Genomic DNA, 24,494 nt, shown 5'->3' on the forward strand with positions numbered 1-24,494 from the left:
GTAAAGGACTGAAATTACTTGGAATTGTAAAATCAGAGGATATCTCTTGTACAGACTGGTTGTTTCATATCTGTTATAGTCAATGATGAGCTTAAAGGCTAAAAGGTAAACAAACATATAAACTCCCGGAATTCACCCCAGTGAAAAATTCTTACTGCAAATTTCAGAACAGAAAAGGCCAGTAGAGGAAATTTTATTCCCACATTGTACTGATTTACCACTGAAGAAATACGACAAGAGCTTTAATTATGACTTTAATTATTTCAAATTATTTACACAGTTGTTATACTGCATTCAAGATATCCTGTTAATATACATTCATGATTACAAAATACACAAAGTACAATTGTATTGTAGATTTTTGTATTGTGTTCTTTAAACACTCTTATATGAAACTATTGCTTTAACTGAAAGATGGCAAGACAGCTGACAAAAGCCTGAAGCCTTCAAAAAGCAAACCTGATATAAACTGTCAACTCACTGTTTGCCCTTAGCACCTTCAAATTAAGACATGAAGTACAAAATTCACAGCGAGGGTTCTTCCTCCTCCTCATTTGAGACACATAAGGCATCAGATGGGGTCATGGATCTTGATCTGTTTGGACAAATCAGTCCCTTTGGAAAATGATTGATCCACAAAGTTATCGTCTCACTGTAACGCTGCCTTTTGTTATACTGCCATTTCATCTGGAAAGCCAAGGCAGAAGTGAAATGGAGGATGTCTCTTTTGACTTATGTTATTAAAAAATGCCACAGTATGCAGTGAAAAGACACGTCCTTCACCTTGAAAAATGGAATGCACAAAATGTTGAGTCTCCTTCTAAGTTGTGACATTAGACGTTGAAGATCTTCCATGACAAGATTTCAAAGTGTGAAATAAAAAAAAAAAGCCCAAGAGCTACAATTACTAATCCAAATTAAAAAGCAAAGTTTTAAAGAAAAAATTACCAAAGTGAGCATGTGTAAAAGTTAGATCCTGATTGATACTGAGCTAATGTCACACTCCAAACCCATGATACTGACACTCATTTGGCAAAGATGGTATTATTTAGAAAGTGGTTTAAAAAAGTAAAGGCTTATGAAAGCAGAGGCTTAACATCCTGTGGGTTTTAACACGCAGGGAAAGGCTGATCAGAGGCTGTAGTCGGTGTTGATGGGCGGACAAACTGTAGTGAGGTTTCATTGAGAGTTTCCTATTTCTTGATGGCAGCCACTGCTTTCTTAGCAGCATCGTCCAGGTTTTCAGCTGCTGTGATGGGCAGGCCGCTCTCATTGAGAATCCTCTTAGCCTCATGGACGTTGGTTCCTAGCAGTTGAGAAGAGCAGTTACAACAGGCAACTACAACAAAAAAAGACAAAAACTTGGATAACAAGGTTGAATCTGGTCTGCCATCTGCACTGACGTAAAAACCACGCTGTGTGAAAGACGAAGAGTTCCTTTGGAGGAATCAGTGCGCCTGATGACAGATGGATGGAGTTATGGGTGAACGGCAGCAAACTCAACCGCTGAGCCCAGAGCAGCTTTGTCTCTGAACAATGTCAGTGAACCAAGAGGGCAATTTGTGTGCATGTGCTCCCCTGGCTGCAGCGAGGTCAGGGGGAGCAGGTGCTGGGTGATTCTGTGGCGCCCTGACCTGCAACCAACTAGATAGATAGAGAGAGAGAGAGATAAAGAGAGAGATAGAGAGATAGAGAGATAGAGAGATAGAGAGATAGAGAGAGAGAGAGAGAGAGAGAGAGAGAGAGAGAGAGAGAGAGGAGAGAGAGAGAGAGTGAGAGAGAGAGACCCGGAGACACTCTCCACGGCCACGGAGGCTCTACACACTGAACCGGCTGCCTCCCAGCGCTGCACATGGTGCAGTCAAACACGAGCATGACAAGCCTGTCACAACACGGGGCAGGGGGCGCCGCAGTGGACGGAAAGACACAAGAGAGGGAGAAGAGAGTGCAAGAGACAGAGAGAGGGTGGTGGAGGAGAAGGTCAAATGAGGCAGAATCGCCTACGCTGCTTAAACAACAGAAGGAACCTATTCATGCGGCTTTTACTGATTTCACATATGATGACAAGATGGCAAATAAAAGTCGTCAACAAAATCCCCTGATGGGTTATTAACTGTTGTACCATATCTCATGTTAAAATGACGATGTTCACATTTATCATTTCTACCCAAACTTGATTTTACTTATTTAGTTTGCCACGTAATTTGTCTTTCTTACATATCTTAATATATCTGTGGTTATTTCTTCATCCATATGCTGCCGTCACATCTACATTTTTCCTCTTAGGATCAATAAAAGCTTCAAACACTTCATCTGAACTCGCAATAACACCACTGACTGCTAAGTGTTGCTTTTCTTTACATGATGTTACACCTATGTGCATTTAATCTCTCACCTTTTGTAATCTTTTTATCATCTCTGATGTGCACTAACAATTAATTAGAGAATCATGAATAAGTAATCATTCTTACTTGTCTTAAGCCTTAAATGCATCTCTGTGTGACTTTTATTTTAAATGAATCTTATTTAGCTCTGTTCTAACATCTTATCTCGTCCTCAACATGTGCAGGTCGTATTTTTCTCAGAGAAATCGCATCTTCGTGTCTCTAAACAGTCAGACATATAATTTGTTGTGGATCCTGTCGGAGGAAAATTAAAGCTAAGATGTTGGCAACCTGTTGGCAGCAGTGACAGACATTAAAGCTACTGTGGCTACGTTTACAAGAGACTTTTAATTCCTCTTTAACTCAGAATTAAAATTAAATCCTCTTTAAAAAGTTAAAAAATGACCTTGTAAACACCTAATTCCAAATGAAATTGACCATTCCAAATTAACCTTAAATCCGAAGTAAGTGGCTGGTTTATTCTGATTTTAAATCCGAATTGAATAATTCCTCTATCATGTATACGTTCATTCTGCTTTAAATTAATTCCGGTCGTTCTGTGCATGTTTGTTCCCTTGTTCTGTTGCGATGACGCACATATTCTGCGCTGGCGGGCACATATTCCAGGCTGAGGTAGAGCAGCAGTTGCAATAACCGGCTTTGATTCGCCAAAGTTCGGTCTTCCACATCCCTTCTCCGGTCCTCTCTCTCTCTTCTCCTCCTCAGCTGATGGAAGTGAAGCAGTATGTTTGTGTCGAGCTGCTTATTTAAAACTACTTGTACTTATTGTGTGGTCTTCCATGTTGTAACCGAAAATAAAAGAAGCAGGATCTGGAATCAGTTTTCTTCTGGTAGACATAAATACGTCACGCCCGCACATGTCGAATCAGAACCCTTCCCAACCCCCAGACCTTAAGCGGAATTGAATAAAGACGATTAAACGTGTTTTTCATGTAAACCTCAATTCGGAATTACTATTTCCATGTAAACACGAAGGAGAATACTTTAATTCCGAATTATTTAATTCTGAATAATTAATTCTGAATTAAAAAACATCAGGTAACCATGGCCATTGTCTTGTACATATGAGAATGTACACTCAGCTATCTTTTAACAGCTGAGTGTGTCACTCATTGAGAGTCTTTGAAGATTAAAATGTAAAAAGGGTTGTTTTTATAGTGTGCCTGACGCCTACCCAACAGCACTGGTTCCACGTGTCAAAAAATAACTACACTGAAATATTCAATCTTTCCAGTGATGGTCTTGTTTACTATTGTAGGTTCTACAGAAGTGTCATGTTCATATCAATCTGTTTCATTACTGACACAAAACTCCTCAGAGGAGCTTTAAAAAACAATCGGAGGAGGTCAATCTTTTTGCTAATGGTCTTGTACAATTTAGTTGGTCATATAAAGGCTTTACTGTTTTAAGCCTGTTTCATGACCAGCTTAGAACTTCTTACAGGAAGTGTAAGAATTTGATTTTGAGAATGGCATAAAACCACTACTTTCAGCTTTTCATTGAGTTTCTCTGACTCTTCTATGACAGGAAACATAATTTATTTATATATTAATTTATTTGACTGTTTGTCGAACACAAAAAGCATTTAATAACTAATTAGCTAAATGATTAAAAAAATTCTGCAGCTGTACAGGCATTGATCATGAGTCGCTGCCTGACACACATGTAAAGTGTTTACTTTGGAAGTGTAATTAAAAATGTTTGACGGAAGTATAATTGCCTCTGGTGTGCACTGGTGTCTCTGCCATCACTCTCAGAAAGAATATGTGATGCTAAATGGGTGGAGCTGAGTGTGTGCAGAAGTGTTAGCGTGGAAGTGTGTGTGTGTGTGTGTGTGTGTGTGTGTGCATGCTCAGACGCTTACAGGTTGACCTTAGCTCTCCAGGCTTGGCGTGTAATTAAGACTGCATGATATGTGAATTCTCCGGAGGCCTGGCCGCCCTGATCAATAGACCTTTCATGAGGAATTCTATTACCAGCTCCACTTAACGCCTAATATTTCATCTCTTTTGTCCAGCCAGATAATAAGTCATTCCAAACACATTTTTTGCAGGCTCACACTCCCAACAATCAATTCTGCGATGTAATTAATTAGAATAAGAGCAGGAAGAGACCTTGCTCTGGTATGTAAACAGGGGATTGAGTGTCCCAAGTCATTTTCTGTTCAAACAGCACACAACATTCTCTCCCTGCATGTCCTCAGACAAGTTTAGAGTCTCTGTAAGTGATGCTTTAGCTCCTATTGAAGAAGGGGCAGGAGTACTGTATGCCTTACAGTCATCCGACTGACCCTTCACCTCCATTAGGGTTGATGGATCCACATTATCCTTCTGACAGGTTTATCCATCAGATGTTAAATACAAATTGGAAAACATCAAACTTGGTACAACAAGAGATACATCTGTGGAAGAAGCAGCCATATGTGCCCACAGCAAATACATTATGCAGGACCTGCTCAGGGAAGACAAATACGCCTATGGAAATGTATATAGCACTAGTATAAAGTAAACAGCATATCAATTTTTTCTATTTTTTCATGTAATACATATTCATGAGAGGAACAAGTGCATGTGCATGTGCAGCAATGCTTGGAGAACCTGTGTTATCCATGTAATGTGTAAGGGGGTGAATCACACATCTGTGGGAGTGGGAAAGGATGGACTTGCATCAGTGTGGGTCTTTTTCTGCATATGTGTCTACCTGCATGAGTGTGTGGGGTATTGAGCAGAGTGCAGTTCCACTGTAGGCAGAAGGGAGCACTGATAGCTCACAGCAGCAGAGGCAAGGACAGAGAGCAGCTGGAGTAGGTGTGTGTGGTGTGTGTATGTGTGTGTGTGAGAGAGTATATGTGTGTGTGTGTGGAGAGTATGCCAAGAATAAAAATGTGAGTGTTCACCTGCAGCCACTAGGTGCTGCCAGAGACCTACTCACAGCCTGGGAGCAAGGAGGAGTTTTATGCATGCACACGTGTGAGACATAGAAAGCATGACTGACTTTATTCTTAAAATAAAACCCTACTGTGGTAGATGTTAAGATCACCTTGAAATTAGAAAAAATAAAAATAAAAATGTTTTTATGACAAAGAAGAAAATCATCAGTTATATCTCTAGGGTTTTATTTGCTAATTATTGAGTAACGATGCATATTTATGACCAAACAAAATTGGTGGCTGTTGAAATTCACATGCTGCACTGTTTTCTTCTCTAACTTGCACCAAAACAACACTGCTTCTTCCAAACAGCTGAACAATGCATCAGTCAACCAGCCATACATCCCCACTCGGCTCTGAGTCTTTAAACACACTGTTCAAGCCAAAACAATAAAACACCAGACAGAGTATTTTGCAATGTGATCTATTGCCACTTCACAACACATTTCTGTTGAATCTCCACTCTAATTAGTAAGCTGACTTGTGACTATTGTGAAAATGTCACTTTAATGTGTGTGTCGATTATAGGCCTGCATATTTCAACTGGGCTCAGAGCTGTGCCAAAGACTCCAACCAGATGAGTTCCACTGATGCTGCAGAGCTGAAATATGTGTAACATTTCTGTCTGTACAAACTGAGTGTGAGACGTGATCAGAGAAGAATCTGTCATTGACTCAGTCCAACAGAGTCACTCTGTGGTGCTGCTGGTTCAAGTGTTTAATAGGTGAGAGGAACTCTGAGTAGAGTTAAGATGAGGAAAGAAGAATACTGATTCTGACAACTTTTCATGGACTATCTGTAGTTGTCTGTCAGAACATGTCTGAACTGTGTTTACAATCAGCATAACACTAATGGCCCTTTTCCACCGGCCCGTCTCAGCTCCACTCCACTCAACTTGACCCGACTCTACTCGGTTTGTGTTGTGTTTCCACGGGCGCAGTACCTCGTGTTAGATACTAGTTTTTCGTACCTGCTCTACACTGGTTCCAAGCGAGCTGAGCCGATACTAAAAGGTGACGTCGACAGACTGACGGCCACTGATTGGTCAGAGAATGTCATCACCGAAGAGTCATGAGCGTGACGCCCAACACAGGAAACAAACCCGCCATTTTAAAAAATGACATCAATACTGTACAATGTCTGCACGCAAAGTTTCTCAGCGGTTTCTCCTCTCTCTCAAGTACACCATTGCCTTCATGTCCTCCATTGTTTGTGATTGTTGTGTTTGTGTCGCATTCAAAATGACGTGAACGCAGTTTCGCGCAGCTGTGTTATGATGGTCATCTTGCACACTCAAAACTCTTCATTCCTTGACTTCCAGTATGCTCCATTTTGTGTAGCTTTTGAAAGCAGGTATTTTGAACTGTCATAGTAAGAAGGTCTTACTATGAAAACTTATGGTGACTTAAATCACTGTAAGAGCACCCAGCAATGAGAGTGTGACAATAATTCAGCATGCTAAGTAACTCAGCCATCAGCAATCCACACCTTCACCTTTATATTGCAATGAATGATGACTTCATTGAAAAAGTTATCTGTTATCTTTTCGCTTTTTGCAACTCTGTCAAGAAGTGTTTTGAAAAATACAATTGTAGTTATGATGCAAAGGCCTGTTTGAAACATTTTCCGTTAGTTGTCCTGCAGCCAAAAAGGTAAATTGTGATATTTTCCAAGCAATGTAGTATAAAGACTTTCTAAACCCTTTTTGCCAGAATCACTTTCCAGTTTAATTTGGCAGAGTTTACACTGTGTTTTTGGATTGTTTTGGAACAACTGCTTGTTTGAAACAGATGGAGGAGAATCCCCATGTATCAAACATTTTGCTAAAGGCTTTCTGGCAGGTATTCAGGCTGTCTGGCATGAAAACTGAGATTCTCCTTCCATTATTCTATTGACACCATGGTTAACATATCCAACACCCCTCCCCTTTAAATACTGTACAGTAAGTTACAAGTTGCAGACAGTCTTGATACGATACCCGTTACCTTGAATGACTGCTAGTGTGTGAACACTCGTCTTTCATGACTCAGTGTTATCAGTCTTGTTCTGACTTTGATTGTTAATCCTTTTAATAATCAGAACCAAACACTGAGAGTTTTTACCACACAGCTCAAAATAGATGAGTCCTGCTCCTCCCTCCTTCATCCTGTGTGTCAGACATCAAAAACCTCTGATTAAAACGCGTGGTGAGATTCTCCTGAACAATGCTGGTACTTTTTCTTTGATTTGTTAGCCAGTGATGCAACAGTGTTTTCCTGTTTCTTGTCTAGACTCTTGTTTATGAGAGATAACACTACAACAGAATGTATTAGGTCCAATGAGCATCCCTGACACTGATAGTTATCTAGCCATTAAGGTTTTAATCCATGTTGACAGTGACAAAGAACTTTACTATATGAAAAACAAACACTGTCAGGAGTTGTGTATACAAGTATGTACATCAAGTTAAGCATCACTTCTTATGAACTACTCATCTCTTGTCAGTTCTTTTAGAGAGAAGTTAAGAAAATAATGTGGTTAGTGGTTAACATGTATAACTTACCATTAAGTAAGTCTAAAGCCCTAAAAGGCTTTGCCCCTCCTGATAAGTCAAGCTGGCGTTTACGTCCAGTTACGTCTGGTGTAACCAGAGAATTACAGATTTTCTGCGGCAGGGTCAGTTGATGAGGTTATATTACTGCTTTATTACTGAAAATATTTTACTTACTTGCAAAAAGGCCTGAACAGAAAAAAGGGGGTGTCACACATCATAATTTATTTTAGAACATAAAGTCTCTTTCACTCACTCTCTATTTCTCTTGTTTTCTCAGACTGATTTAAATAATAAATAAACAACCAACTAGATGCATTACATTTATTTCAGATGATTCTGAAATTGCACCATCCATGATACTTGGACAGATATGAGGTTATGGTAAACTTGACCTTTGACCTTTAGCTGAAAAGATTAAATCAGGTCTTATCTACCATATGAATTCAGTTTTTCCCAGTCTTTTTCCCACGTGACCTTGTCAAATGTACAATATGTGTACATATTTAAAGATAGTGTGATTATGTATGTGTATGTGTGCATATGTAAAAATATATATTATGTAGTGCATTCACCTTCAGTATTTTGTGCTATCACTTTCTATGAAATATTCATCTCTTCTAGTTGTCTTCCTCTTAAAAGTAATGATGTTAACACTTTAAAATTGGTGTTTTCTATTCAACAACTGATAAAGATGATCTTATCATTGTGGAGTCCAAGACCACTTGAGTGCAAAATGTGGTGATGTCTCCTTCAGGTTTCCCTGAGATATGTAAGGATGGATAGACAGGTGGACAGATGGCTGTGCAGAGCCATAACCAATAGAACGTACCGTACATGTATTTTAATCTCTGTCAGCATGTGTATTTGTACATGTAAATGTACACTTGTGTACTTGAATATCTGTGTGTGTGCACAGCTGCAGCGTATAGTTATTGAAGATATAATGACACTGTCAGAACTTAAAGGCCTATCTAGACCTCACTAAAGGACCCTGCATCTTTTTAATTAAATGGGGAAAAAACAGCCTGATGTCTTTTTAAGGAGAAAACAGCCTCCACTGTTTGATAGACAGTTGGGGAATGGCTCAGTGAATCAATAGGCTGGGGAACAGAGTTAAGCGGATGCAGTCACCTTTTTCCCAGAGCCCTGAGGGCTATTTAGGGGGATTTTTTCCATAGTCGCAGACAGCATCCTCACACATGTGCGTGTTTACACTGTAGCCAGAGGGGGCAGTACAGTTATTTTTTTGGTACCTTTTTCTACCAATAACTTCAAAAATAGTAGAAGTTTTTCTCTGAATCTGTTATCTGCTGATTTTTTGCATGCATTTGAAATGTATGGACATGAGTCCAAATGCTATAGTCTGAAAACAGTGTTTTTAAAACAAACTCTTCATCAGTCCTCAATAAAATCTTAATTTTACAACCCTATCAACTGACTCCTATTTGCTTCTTCACCACATGGCCCTTCCTCTCCACATTTGGGAATACATAACTCTCCGCCAATGCAATCAACCCAGTCCCTTTTTAAAAAGAACCATCCCAATTAAAAGTGTGCCAGTTAATCCATTCTGATCCTGTTGAAGAGTGCTGGGCCATTCTCACTGCCCTGCGGTCAAGCCTAGCAAGCTGAGCTGATTGATTCTGAACCAATCTTCTCCATGAGACTGCAGCCCAGGATGTAATGACCCACAACTAAAGCTTGGATTAGACCCCGGCCAAAGGAAACGTGGTTGGACCGACCGCCAGCAGTAACCTTCTGGACCCAGCCTGTTTGTGAGTCAGACTGGATAACATGGTCTGGTAGGAGAAGTGTGTGGTGACTAATTAAGGGTCTGTTTTGACTGCCAATCCGTTCTCCTCTATGCTGACTATGAACCTGCTCTTTGAGGACATGAAGACAGACACTGGATAGATTTATATGTGAGTGTGCTAACAGGTCTTGCATGATTTAATACAAAACCATCAGGTGTAATTGTAACAAACTAAACTTTCCACATGGGGCTCTGACCAGTCATGTCCACACTGCACTGTAATACCTCTGTGCGCAGCTGGGTTCTAGAAACCGCTTACACACCCTGACCTACAAACCCTATTAGCCGAGTGTGTGAGGACATACAGTAAGAAATGTTAAGGTCTGATACACACACATACACACATATACCCGCTGCTCTCTGCTCTGGCCGCACCACTCAGCAGGAGCTTGACAATTAAGCTAACCACCGACTGGCCCTGTGCCTTCAAGAGTCACCGCTGCAGTCCCACACAGACACATACATAACTGAGCAGGTTACCTTAGCATACACAGGTTGAGGGTGAGCCAATCAGTGCTGTCTCTACTGTTATTCTAGCCAGCGCTAATGACGGGTGCGGCAGAAAGTGACACGTATGAGGAATGCTCTGCTGTTCTTACTGGGACACTGGGCCACAATGAAGATGGATAGGCTCCAGAGGGTACAGCAACAATAATACAGTAGCTCTAAAGTTTAAAACAATGCAGGAAAGAGGGGCTCTAAATCTTGCTGCTCTTGAGCTGTTCACCAATTACCCTAAAATGGTATCATATACTTTATATTTGTCACCTTAAAATGGTTAAAAAATATATTTAAAGTGATATCGTCAGACTTTTGTAGCCTGTTTGTTTGCTTTGCCTTACAAACGTTGAAAATGTCGTAGCCAGATGGTTTGATGTTATGGGGCAGCAATGTCACATACACACAAAGAGATTTTGATTTGAAGACCTCATTAATAAAAATAATCATGTTATAATACAACCCTGATGACTACCTGATGACAAATTTGATGGTTAACCCATTCTTGTCCGATACAGGATTTCAGCTGATCAACAGTTTGGGTGTTCTTCTTGTTGTATATTTTGTGCCATGATTCTCTGAATGTTCTTAATAGATAAAGAGTTGCAAGCCAGTAAACACCTGGACTCTTTTACTGCGGAGTCACTGTCTGGTTTGGATCTGCAACCGAACTAGACAAACACAGACTGCAACAGACTATAAGGACTGCAGAAAAAAATCATCGGTGTCGACCTGCCCCCCATCCAGGACTTGTACCAGTCCCGGGCCAGGAAATGGGCAGGAAGCATCATTGCTGACCCCTCACACCCTGGACACAAATTCTTCAAACTCCTCCCCTCCGGCAGGCGCTACAGATCACTGTGCGCCAAAACAACCCGCCATAAGAACAGTTTCTTCCCCCAGGCTGTCACTCTGATGAACACTAAATACTCTCTGTAAATACAAATACTTTTTTAATGTAAAACTACCTCTGCACTACTCACTACGGCACTATTATTATATTATGTTTAGCCTGTACATATTAGTCATGCCTATTTGTTGTTCTTTTGTATTTATAGCTGATGTTATTGTTATTATTATATTTAGATTTTTATTTGTATACCTTATTCTTATGCCTTGTACAAAGAGAGTAAAGTTTACCAAGTAAAATTCCTTGTGTGTTCAAGCATACCTGGCCAATAAAGCTGATTCTGATTCTTCTGATTCTGAGTCATTCTGTTGTAATGTGTGCACAATGTAGTTCGGCATCTTCTTGCTGTATCATGCAAGGTCTTCCCTGAAAAGGACACTGCCTGGATGGCAACATGTGTTGCTCTGAAACCTGTATATATGCCTTCTCAGATGTTCTAACTGGCCATGCATCCCCATACCACCCCTATGCTGGTGGTGGTGGGGAGCCCACCCCTGTGTACTAATAGGGAGCCAGAGGCAGTGTCTATGATTTCCAAAAAGAATGTCATATTGTGCTTTTTCAGAAAACAGGAAAGTTTATCACTTCACTTAAGTCAATCTGAAATGGGCTCAGGTCCAGATAATTCACCAGCATTTCTGTATCATGTGCACATACTATATATGGTTTCCTCTTGGCATGGTACAGTTTGAACCTGTATTTGTGAAAGCAGGGACAGAATGTGTTCACAGACAAGGTTTTTGATGTGTTTGAGGTCATATATATACGAGAAAAGATATATATTTAAATAAGTCATATTACATGCTTTGGTTAATCTATGTAGGCTAATGAATGTGGGTCATCTTGTGAAGTTATGCTCAGGTTAGGTTAAACAGCGGTTGAAGAGGCGTTCACAGATGATCATGACAACGTGGTGTTGAAAGATTGGGCATTAACTTGTTTCTGAAAGCTATTAAGTTTCTTCACAAGATGCTCCACAATGCCTAAAGTGCAGAAAGCTGGCTGCTCTTCTGATCCTCCCCTCCAAAATAACAAACAGGCTAAATGTAGACTAAATTATTGAACATTTGACTTTTTTACTCATACGTTTACAAATGTTGATGTTCCTGCGGAGCTCTGGAGATTTGGGACACATGGAGGCAGAGGAGGCATAGAGCTACGAGGGAGGAGAGCTGGTATAAGAAGGCAGAGGTTTATGGAGAGGAAATCAAAGCCGTGTCACTCCTCTCTCATAATGGGCAACATGAGATCTCTGGGTAACAAGATGGACGGGCTAACAGAACTAGCCAGGAGTCAGATAGTGTTTCAGGACTGTAGCATGTTGTGCTTTATGGAAACGTGACTGCATCTGGATATTCCCGACCACAATGTCCCCATTGACGGCTTCCAGACTGTCCAGGCAGACAGGGATAGCACTGAGAGTGCTGTGGGCCTCCAACCATGTTGTCTGCACAGGGAGATACTTTTATCATTATTTTCATTGTATTTTTATTTATATCTTATTAATTACTTCTTCTATTAATATTATTTGATATACTTATTGTGTATAGGAGCAACTTTAATGACTGAATTTCCCCCCGGGATAAATAAAGTCTGATTCTGATAAAACGGTTAGCACGTATTAACGTTTGGGCGCAGGTCGGGCCTAAAGATGGCCTAAAAAGAATGCTGTGTGACGTCACGTGAAACCCACGAATACAGAGATTTCTCCAGATTGATTAGAGCATACAGCTAAATATGAGAGCGCACAGCCCCAGCCAATGACTGGAAGCCATTCTTTATTCCTTCACAAAGGACGTAACCCTGGCCGTAATAAGAGGCCATGCCATGTCATGGCAAACTACTCAACAGAATGATTGACAGGTGCCTGGGGGTGAAACATGGTTTTAAAATGTAGCTCAGAGACCAGTGTCATTAACCTGCATCATGAAATCCTCATTAGGATCAATTGCTTTCAGACCAGGCCAGATGGAGATCAATGGTGCATGTTTCATAGGGGGATGCTATCCATTACATGTTATGTAGGGGTCACTAGGGACAAGTTTGCTGAGTGGGAAAGAGAGGACTGAGCTGCATTTCTTTAAGCATGCTAAAAAAATAGAAGTGCGATTTCACCTTCAAGTCTGACCACCAGCGGCACCTTCAGCTCCAGCTCTCGACAAGCCTTAGTGATGCCGTTGGCGATGATGGCACAGTTGACGATCCCACCAAAGATGTTGACAAGGATTGCTTCAACCTGTGAAACAGAGAATGAGATAAGCGATTAAATTAGTCACACCTTTCTTTTTCCAAAAAAACAAAACTTCAAGGCTAACAAATTAAAGTCTAGAACATTATAATTAGAGCTGCAAATGTGCTTTACAACATCTGAACCAAACCAACTTTCCTGGGTTGAAATCTCACTGCTGAGGGAAATTGTTTTGGAGCCTCACTACCAGCTTCAAGTACAGCAGACCATGCACCCAGAGGCCATACAACACTGTCACACAGGAGGCAGAATAAAGTAATGTATTGTTGAATTTAAGAGGGCAGCAGCATGTGAAAAAGGCAATGCTAGAGCCAAATAATAAAGCTATATTTCAACAGGAAGTGTTGACGTGACTAACAAAACAATGCAAACACCTTGCTGGTTTTCAAACCCAAACCTGCATGAACTAACTTTGCGTGGTAAAAATAATTAGAATGATTATTGAGAAAAACAGAGTACTCACATATCTGCACTTATATATCTATATATATATCTATATATCTATATCAGGACCATCAGGAACAAACTTTTGAATTTTCAAATAAGTGCCAAACAATCTTACTGTCTGGTGCTTTGCTCACTTCAGCTGTGTTGCATTTTTTTCATACCTAAGATATCTTTGACTTTTCCTTCAAGTTGTCAAGCCATGCAGAGAGCCAGAGAGGGAGAGAGAGAGTATGGGTGTGTGTGTGCGATTACACTAACAATCTAGAGCTTGGTAATTACCCTGGCTAGCTCAGTGGAAAAGTAGACTGAGAGCACACAGGATTAATCCTCCATGTTTGTTTATAATCACTGCTAATCTGTTACCGCCGATTTGGATGAGCAGCTTGTGGATGTGTGCTTGGATGTGTGTATCCGAGTATCTTTTGAGAATATGTATGTTTTCAGTGTGTGGTAACGATGTTTACAGGGAAAAGAAGATCAAGGACTTGGATAGCTATCAGGAAGTCAGCCATGGCATTGTCCTCTATGTGCTACCCAAATGAGCCTCTCCTTTTAAACAGCAGACAGTGTTATAAGACTAGAGGAGAGCTCAAAGACACACAGATATGGGGGCAGATGAAAAAAGACGAAGACACCAAACAAAGAAATTGAAGAAGTGGTAAGGTCGATACAGATGTGACCAGGAATTAAGAAACAAGGGGGAAGGAAGGCCACCATGAGCAGTGAATACAAAGACAAATAAAACTAAGTCATGACCTACACATCAAAGGTGTACTCAATGAGGTGTAATAGTATAGTGTACAATAGTATAAAGTATTTTTGACACCTGATGGCCAATTTTGCAAGGTTTGCAAATTTTGGAATAATTCATTTTGGAAAACCAATTCGTTTTTGCAAAAAAAAAAAAAAAGGACAAGGTATTCCAACTTTAAAGCTCCAGTGAGGAACTTGCTGTTTGTGTTAATCTTGGCACCTCCTGTGGACAAAGTGGTATGTCTTATCTCTTTGTTGATCTTGTCCCATACTAGTGTAAACAGTTTCCTGACCAAAAATATTATTCAGCTTTCTTCTAACAGTCACATATTTCACTCACCATGAGTGTTTGTGACAGAAAAAAGTACAAAAAAAAAAGTAAAGGACGAGAATTAAGGCTGATTTATACTTCTGCGTCTCCCCTACGCAGCAGGGGCTGACGTGGACATGAGCCCCACATACTTGTGCGTCTGTGTGTCTGTGTCGCGCAGCAATTCTCCGCCGAAACGCCTCAGGGCAGTGCGGTCTCTCTGATAGCCGGCCGCCTGCTTCCGGTCCCGCTACGATCTCTGTTTACTTTTCCACAGCGATTCAGAGCGTGTTATGTTAATCTACAGCTGATACATGTTGCTGTTTATCATACAGACATGATTACATGAAGAATAGAGAGGAGGAGATGAAATACACGGCCGATGTGCGGCCGATGTCCGGGATCCCGGAAGTGTTGTAAATGCGGGAAAGACAAAGCCGCCGAGCGGACCAATCACAGAGCTGCGGTCCGCGTCGGCTCTACGGGGAGTTACATTTTGGAGGAGGTGCACGTCAGCTACGTGCGTAGGCCTCGGCGTAGGTACGGGAGCTACGCGGACCCCCGGCGTAGGGTACGCCGTTGATTCAACGCAGAAGTATAAATCAGCCTTTACCCTGTGACAGCATTTACAAGCATTAACTAAAACTATATAAAAATAATCCATCAGCATCTGCTGATGATCTCTTTTCCTTTCATATCTCATATAGAGGCATTAGTATTCATTTCAGTCTATTTTATGATCAGCTAAGAACTCCTCACAGGAGCTTTAACCTCTGAGTATGTGTCAAGCAGCAAAACAAACAATGCACTGCATCTACATTTTTACTACAAAATAAATTAACAGCATCAATTGCAAAACGTCTCTATCTTGTAAATCCAATAACCCGGACTCTGAAAAAAGGATTGCACATAAAAAAATCAAGAGCCCAACTTAGTATCATAACACCAACGACACCAACAGAATAACCATTGTGCTATTACCCTTAGTATTTAGACTCACTGAGGACATTATAGCTGGTAACAGGATTGGTAGCTCTCCTTGTGAAAAGCTCATTTTTATGTTAAAGTGGCTGAGAGTCTCTTTAGTTTAATGTGGATTTCATTTGAAAAGGACAAGTCCAGCCTTTGTGTATCTGTGCCTGTGAGCTACATCCAGCACACACCACGCACTGATATGTGTGAACTGCTCAGAGTGACCAACAAACCCTGCAGGCATGTGGGTGAACATGGCTGTGAGGCATGTGAGGCATGTGAGCCACATGCACACACTTTTACAGAGATATATGCATTCACAATAAGCTACACAACTTATGAAAAACTCATATAAAGTGTTATTTAATAGCTTTACTTCATAATTGCATTTGATGCCATTTGTGAGAAGTGGCAGAGAGAGAAAAGACAGCATGAGTTCAGTAGTGAGCGTTAGAAAGAAAGACAGAGGTGCAAATTGATAACTGTTCTCAAAACTCAGATGTGTATCAAACGGTTTGTCTGACAGCATGCTAGGTGCTATCTTCAGTTCACCAGGTGTCGGTGTGTGAGTGTGTGTGTGACTATATTTTACTGCCTTAGGGCAAAGGCATGAGTGTGTGTTTCTCCATTACTTTGTGCATGTATAGTAGGGCAGAAGGTCAACACTGCAATAGATTCTACAAATGTATACACAACCTATTGAAACGAAGATGCTGGGATGAATATCTAAATCTTGAATATTATTGACAAAATTCCTGCACTATATATATTTATACACCAAAAACCAGCAATAGCATTTACAAACTGCTACTTATGTAGAGCTATGAAGAAATGTCCATGAAGACCACACTTTAATGATAAGAGTGGGAATAAATAACGACTATATCTGTACATGCAAGTAAGTACATACAAAAGAACACAATTAAGCCGTGGCGTTATAATAGGTAATAGATGACTCAACAAAATAATATCAATAAATTCACACAATGATGACTATACAACATGGATTTTGGTTGTGTAGGACTTCACAAACTGTCTCAGGGTCTAGAAAACACACACATACAAGCACACGCACAGAGAGCACTATCTTGTTCCCACTTGGGGGCAGCAGAGATTTAGATGCCTTTTTCCAGCCTCACCAGGGAAGGCTCTATTCTTACCCTATCTACAGCCCATTTTTCAACTCTGTCTCTATTGGGAAGAACCATATTTCTTCCATTCATGCGACTACTATTGACACCCATGTATATTAATGATACACAAGACATGATTTATGTAGCTTGGCACAGAAGTAAATGCAGTTTATAGAAATATGGATGTGGAGAGTTGAGTTGCACTTTGCTGGAAAGTTTATTTTTTTGGTATAATTGTCTCTGTTTTTGGGTTATGAGAAAGTGAACTGCCTAAGGAAGAACGTTTTTTTTTTCCTGGACAAGCAAACATAAGCAGACATTTGATGTAAAAGTTCTACAACATCTGTCACTTCAAAGTTATAATCTGAGATCCAGAGCTACAACGCCCACACACAAAACCACATCACTGTAATTTAAAGTGAGATAATGTGATAATATGTGCCCAGAGGGAATGCAGCCGTAAATTGAAATTATGCAGAGACACAGGGGGTAAAAGAGCAGAAAAAGCACAAATGTGCATATCCTATTCATCTCTCTAATCATATTCTCTCCTGAGACAACCCATTCAGCTTTATAATGAAACATATACTTTGGTCAAGTATTCCACCCTTTCTGTCGCAAAAAGACACATTTCTGCTTTTGCTTTTCTTTAACAAGGCACTGATTTGTAGGAGCCTAAACGGCACAAATGATGAACTCGCAGAAAAAATGGGCACCAAATTTTGGGTCACTCTTCTAGGTTTTGATGCCCTCTCCAATCAAAGGTCTAACACTGCTCTCCACCATTCAGCTCACAGCGCCTCAGAAATCCACCCTTGAGGTATAAAATAGCTCTGCACACTCCAGTCCATCTAAATTCTCCAACATCCCACTCTGAAGCATTTTACCTCCTGTCACAGGACCAAGTACAGCCTCTTTCCTTAAAGGCATTCATTTCAGGTGAGCTAACTTGGAAGCAGGGTGGATTTCTTTCATCAGCGCTCAGCAGAAAGGCATCAGGAATAATGTGCCAGCTCTCTCTTTTTTAGAGGACCTTTGTGTGTTCTTTCAGGCGGTGATATGGCATGTGCTGGTGCCTTCTACCTGGGTCCCGGTGAAATGATTCAGATTTTTTACAAAATAGGATCACTGCTTCTGGCATCCGATACCCTGCCAAGGCTTTTTTGCGTCAAAGTAAAAAAAAAAAAGGGCCTTCACAGGAAAAACAGGCTTTTCTGCCTGCTATTATACGCCTCACTAACTGCATTTAGGGCAAGTAAGAAATGTAGCCCAGACAATTTGACATGCTCACGTGGCCCTGTATTGTACTCCTCCTGTCTAGGAGTCTTTCATGAAAAGTGTCTTGGATGCATTTTTTAAGGAACGTGTGTTTGTATAACAGACACATGCACATGTAAAACAGTATATGGTCAGCTACATGGAGTGAAAAATGAAGACAACACTGGACCATACGCCATATTTCAGAGTGCTCATATTCCCTCAACAGACTGATACATAACAAACAAACATGATGTACTCTTCTCCTGAACCAAGGGGGGGAGTACAAGCATTGTATTCTTTCTCATACTGCGAGGCTCCTTGTCACAAGTTGTGCATGTGCAGCTGAATTATCACTCAAATACACATTTCCATGCCCATACCCCTGTTAAGCGCTGCTAATCTCTCCGCAGGAAAGGAAGAAAAGGGAAAGCATCTTGTTTCCTTTGTTACCAGAGAGCAGATAGGAGTAGAAAAAGACAGGACTGGAGATGGGTGTGTGCCTCTCTGTGGCCTATTAAGGGCTATTGTTCTGTCTTATCTACTGGAGACAGCCTGTACTGTCACCGCCTGTTCTGGCAGCCTGAGTGTATTTGTTGTTTCGATCTGCTGGAGCCCCCGCTGTTCGGCCCTTCGGCCACAGGTTAACATAAGTGGCTTCCAAATCAAGGCAGCCCCGCTGGCTCCAGTCACACATCTTGGAATTGAAGGACGGCTAAACCGATTAGTCCGTTTCCATCTACATTTGAATTAAGACAGGGTAGACTGCCTGATGTGGTCAATGAGATGTTTAGGACCTCTCAACAACTGCTTTGTTGAGTTCTCCCTGCATGTTGCATCCAAATTAAAAAAAGGTTTAAACTTTGCCATCTATTGTTTATTTTAAGAGAAAGGACAGTGAAAGAGGCTCAAGGACATGATGCATTCTGGTCCCAACACAAACTGTAGGAATTATTGAATACATTATATCTGCCTTACATAAAATAAAAACTGATTTTGGATCACATTTCACTGGGGAGCAATGCTGCTACATACCTTGTCTACACAAATAAGCAATACCCTGCTTTGTTACAATGCTGTCTGTCACAGCACAGCATTCAGACTTCATGCACAGTGAACAGTTTCTAAGAATCATTTCTACTTTGAAATGGTGCACAGAGTGTAATTGTGCTGAAGGGATGGGGCGTGGATGAAAGGCAGAACAAGATTTCAATGTGTTCTTTGTCATATGTGTAGGGAGCTTCAAATGAGAAAGGCAAGCCATGAAATAAAGATGTTCATGTGACAATCTTTTATGCTGCATTTACTACTTTGAGCATCATTTCTGTCAAACTCAGGAGCTATTTTGCCTCTGCAGATCTATTCTTAGAGAGGATACGGAACAAGAAAAAAGAGAATGACACAAAAACAGACTGAGGGGGGGAAAGGAGGTCTTGAAGCCAGAGAGTGAGGCGAAGTGAAACAGATGGAAGAAGAGAGATGGAGAAGAAAAGAGACGGAGAGAGGTGATGGGAAGTGGAGCGGTCCCTGGTTTCTATTGAAGGCAAGGATTGGCCCTGGCAAGGAGGGATAAGAGGGAAATAATTATCCGGCCTGCTGAAGCATGACAGCCCCTTCTTGAGACTGCGGAGAGACACACTGAGCGTTATGTCAAAGATTGGCCGTGTCACCGGCTGAGACACCTCTTGACAGACAGTGGCATCTGAAGTTTAACTTGACGGTAAAGAACACGCTGCAACAGGCAGCTGGAAACATGCATGACTGAGGCCTGGTGAAGAGAAGGTTTCATCTCAGGGACAAGAAGTTGTTAAACCGTGTTCAACATATACATTACCTCCTTCTACTTCCTTTGACATCTCAAAGATCAACGATTGATTTCATGCTACCAAAAGGATAATAATATGTTACCCAGCCTTCTCAAAATGCAATTCAAACTATATACAGAATTAATGAATGAATGAGCAAAAATATATTTTAGTGTTGTCCCATATTAGTCTCAAGGAAGCGATGTATGGGAGCAGGAAGAAACAAGATCAAGACTGGACCAAGGTCAGACTGGTGCCGGACACTCTTACTGCCAAATTCCAGCAGATCCGGGTCCGGCTTCATCTCTGATGGGACATGCCAGAGCCCTCCGGATCAGATATGAAAGGCTCCTTTTTTTGCCGGATGCCTGAGCACAACGCATAAATCTCAAAAGAGCAGATCGAGCAGGACAGGAAGTCAGGCACAGTCACCAAAACAGAATTAAAACATCTGGTTCATTTTCTGAATAAAACACTGTGTTATCACCAGATCGTTTTTCGCTTAACAAAAACCACAAACCGTCATGATGAGCGAAGCGAGGCCTGGAGGCAACAGGTCAGAGGTTTTTAGAGGCCAATAAAGACAACATGGATGAGGAGAGGAGGAGGATAATCCTTGATTAAGTAATTACCGCGGGAAAACCTTGGTCACATGACTCAAGCTGTCCAGCGGTCCTGCTCTGTGCTCCTTTCTGAAAATGCAGCAAGTGGGTGTTGACGGACGAGAAGGCTGAGTCGGACTGCAGTGGATTGGTGACGAACCGGACACAGATCTGGTGGAAGTCCGATGTTACAGACTTCCAGGCACTAACAATGGACTACACAGTAAAAGTATATGTGTGTAGCATGGCAGAAGTCTTTACAAAATAAGTTTCATGGTTGGGAATTTTCTTTTGTTTTCTCTGAGCCAAAGCTCTTAAAACGTGATCATCAACTTTTACACATTTTACCAACTCCCGTTTACAACTCTTAAATCGCTGGGTGCTTGGCCAGGCAAAGCAGCATGTTTAATATGCAGATTTTTTAAAGAGATGGAAGTGCATTACTCTTGCTCCACTTTCTGCAGTCACATCTCTGGCTCTTTCAACCTGGGAAGGAGACATACACCAGTGTGGATAGATTGTAACTAACTGCCAAGTCATAGCTCATCATGACCAAGGATCTCTCAACATCTGCCACGTACCCTCAACCTTCTATGAAGCTACCTCAAAGCTACCTCCTAAACTACTGTTAGCCAGTAACAGAACCAAATATTCATATTTTGCATTTAATCACAGTTTAAAGTTTGATTGGACAATGCTGCGACAATGTAGTGTATATTTCTAAAAATGGTCTAGCCTAGTCTTGAAATAAATTCCCAAGTGTTGAAACCAGTTGTAGTCCAAGATGACACCACAACCTTGAAAAATAAATCTTCAGACTGGTCTAGAGATCGAGACCAGTCTTGAGTACTTCAACACAAGTTTACTGTACTTGCATAGGACACATTTTCAAGATTACATTTTTTTCTGATCACCGAAGTATTCATCATTACTTAAAGGGGTGAGTTACCTTTTCACTGTCTGAACCTTACTCTGCATTTATATTCCATGCTGTCATTTATCCACATGCTCGAGTCTTCTCAAAGCTGCCTTGGATGGCAGTACTTCATGAGCACTTAGCCACCTCCCACCTCCATTCCCCTCTGACTGTATTTTTCTCTACAGGCCAAAGAAGAGAGAACAATCAAGGCAGAAATGGCTTTGCTTTCAGCCAAAAATAGGTTTGTGCGACGGTATGTGTGTGTGAGGAATGGGAGAGAAAAGAGTAAAGGTGGGATCCTGGACTTTGATATAAAAGTCTAAAGGTTGGCCCTCTCGTGAGTGACAGCACTCTTGCCACTGTGTTTTACCAACTCTTCTGCCCTTTTTCTCTGTCATAGGACTACGGCAGTACTTCTACAAAACTTTTCATTTATTCAGTGCACTGTTCGGTTCTGCACACGCAAAGTCAAGTTTATTTGTAAGCCCAAGCTCACATGAAATGACTCATTGGACTTAATAGGCTTTACATGTTCACGTTTGGATGGATTTCCAATGACACAGCCCCTATGGCAAGATTTCCTGAGCTCTGTTTGAACTCAGAGATGGTATTCTCTTTCAGACAAAGCCTCTGGCTTCAAATGAAAACATATAAACAAAAGTCAAACTGCCATTTCAGGGGGTGAACACAGTTTTGGGCCACAAAAATTTATGATTAGATTGTAATAACGAATTGGACCGAATGGGACCGAATCCGTTCCAGTCCGGACCAGTTGGTGCTGACAGTTGGGAGATAAAATGATACAGCATGTGGTGTTTAATGATTATAATCATTTGCCTTCTGATCCAGTCCCTGCCAGGCATTCCCATTAATATTATTTTAAACATGTTTGACAGGTGTTAACAGCACGAATAAGACTAATTACCCAATAACTGTCCAAAATGGCAGGCACACATAAAAATAGTGCAGTCATCACTGAGCATTATCAAATGATTTCTCCCTTGTTTATCTCACTTCATTTTCCCTTTGACTTTTTTTTGTTATTTTCAGTGAAAACAGCTTAAATGAGCAATGTAAACTGTTTAATGATTAATCTAATACTGCAGCCATGCAATATTCTCTGTTCCTATGAGTAATAGGAAGTTGGCCTATGACACTTTTTGATCATTGTCTGATTTGACCTTCTTATGGCTTTGACAGAAACTCCATTATTGTGGATGTTTACACACTTTCATCTGGATATCCTAGAAGAAGTCAGGCAATGAAAACTTTAAATCTTCAGTAATTTCAAAGGGTTTTTATAGCAAATTGATATTCAAACTCCCAAAATATTGTAATATACATTTTCTATTCAGTACTTCTGAAGTTATGGATTTTGACAACAAGATGTGGTCAAACAATGCAGTTTTCTCTCCCACCAGACATTGTCTTGTGATAAACTGCTTGCCTCAGTATTTTTTAACCATACAAGGCAGGGAACACCATTTTTATGTGTTGGATTGTGTGAGTGAGAATCTCTGTTGTTTGGTCTTGTGTTCCACTCTGATGTTCCTGTGTTTTTTTTTCAACCAACAGATATCATCCTTACTGCTATGCAGTGCAACCACAGGGCTTGTATTGTGTAGCACTCACAAAAGCCATGATGGCATTTACCACTTCAACTACAAAAAGTGAACTTGTTAGATGAACAGCTGCAGGCTACAAGCACTCTGCTGGTTGTGTGAACTTGCAAACCTCCAGCATGTCATCAAGGTAAACAACACCTTTTATCACTGCATCCTGTTGTAGGGCAAACAGTTGCTGTGAGCGCATCACAAGTTGTGATTGCTGTTGTTGAATGCATGCATGGCTGTGTACGAGTATTCCTGTTTGGAAACATGCCAATAATTAGCAGACGTTAAATGAGGTAGACCATGAGTGTTTAGGCAATCTGTCCCTTCCAATATGGATCATTACCTCATTGAATATCGCTCTTACACCACACCACAACTTCTGTACACTGCTGACACCAAGTACCACGCCTGGATTCAAGCTGTTCCACCATATTTACTCTACCATCAGAAAATACATACAGATTTGTCCTTGTTCTCGAGGATAACTATGAAGCTGTTATGTTGTTCTCATTCAAGGTCCTATTCATTTTCCATTACCAAGTTTATCGATCACTTTCCCCTGCACGCATGTTTTTGAATTGTGTAGTGTTTTTGCATCCCTCACAGAGCCTAAAACGGCATATTTACATGAGAGTCAGGCAACTAATAAGACATGACATTGTGACAGGTTCAAAAATAGTCCAAACTGCAGTGAAAAAAAAAATCCAAAAGCATATTTTGCAGGCATCCAGTCATCATTGACATTATTATGAATCACATACAAAGCACAAGCTTTCATCCTGACACAGTTTGAATTTGAGACCAAACGCTGATTGCCTGAGGCTCAACTGAATATGTTTGTGAAGATGTGTAAAGTAGCTCATCTTTCCTCCACCACTGCTTTACTATTTCACTTCTTGTATTTTATAGTAATGCTTCAAATTGGGTGGTGGGAGTTGTGAAAAAAATCCCATGTTAAAAGCTTTTTCTTTAAATATTGTTATTCTACCAACGTCTTCATGTCTCCCTCTGTCATGCAGATGGAGAGGATGAGTTTCCAGTGTTTGACTGAAGGGAACAACCTCCAAAGGTGGAGTAATAAATTGCACAGATCAGTAGCTTGTGCTGCATCCAATGCCAACTGCTCCTCCAAACACATAGGAACAGAACTTATGCACCTCCTACACTTGGACAGACTGAGAAAGTGAATGGACAATGGTAAGTCTTTAAATGTGTAGGATGTGAGCTAGTTCAGTGTGTATTTTGTATGGAACTGATATAACTACTAACAGACCTTTCAAAACATAGCATGAAAAGCAGCTCACATGGTTGTTTGGGTTCTTTGTCACATCTATTGTGAGAGTACCT

The 24,494-nt window shown here is 40.8% G+C and overlaps 1 protein-coding gene across 1 annotated transcript in view; it reads right to left on the reverse strand.

The window, feature by feature from the left end:
• Positions 1–241: 241 nt before the first annotated feature.
• Positions 242–24,494, reverse strand: part of suclg2 (succinate-CoA ligase GDP-forming subunit beta) — a 137,667-nt gene continuing 113,414 nt past the window's right edge. Inside the window, exons 10-11 of the mRNA XM_034690705.1 lie at positions 13,204–13,324; positions 242–1,306 (exon numbers count right to left, since the gene is read on the reverse strand). Of these exons, the coding sequence (XP_034546596.1) occupies positions 1,194–1,306; positions 13,204–13,324 (234 nt within the window). The 3' untranslated portion in view covers positions 242–1,193. The remainder of the gene's footprint in view (positions 1,307–13,203; positions 13,325–24,494) is intronic.

Source organism: Notolabrus celidotus, chromosome 1 (assembly GCF_009762535.1).
Source record: "Notolabrus celidotus isolate fNotCel1 chromosome 1, fNotCel1.pri, whole genome shotgun sequence".
In the NCBI taxonomy this organism is placed as follows: Eukaryota; Metazoa; Chordata; class Actinopteri; order Labriformes; family Labridae; genus Notolabrus; species Notolabrus celidotus.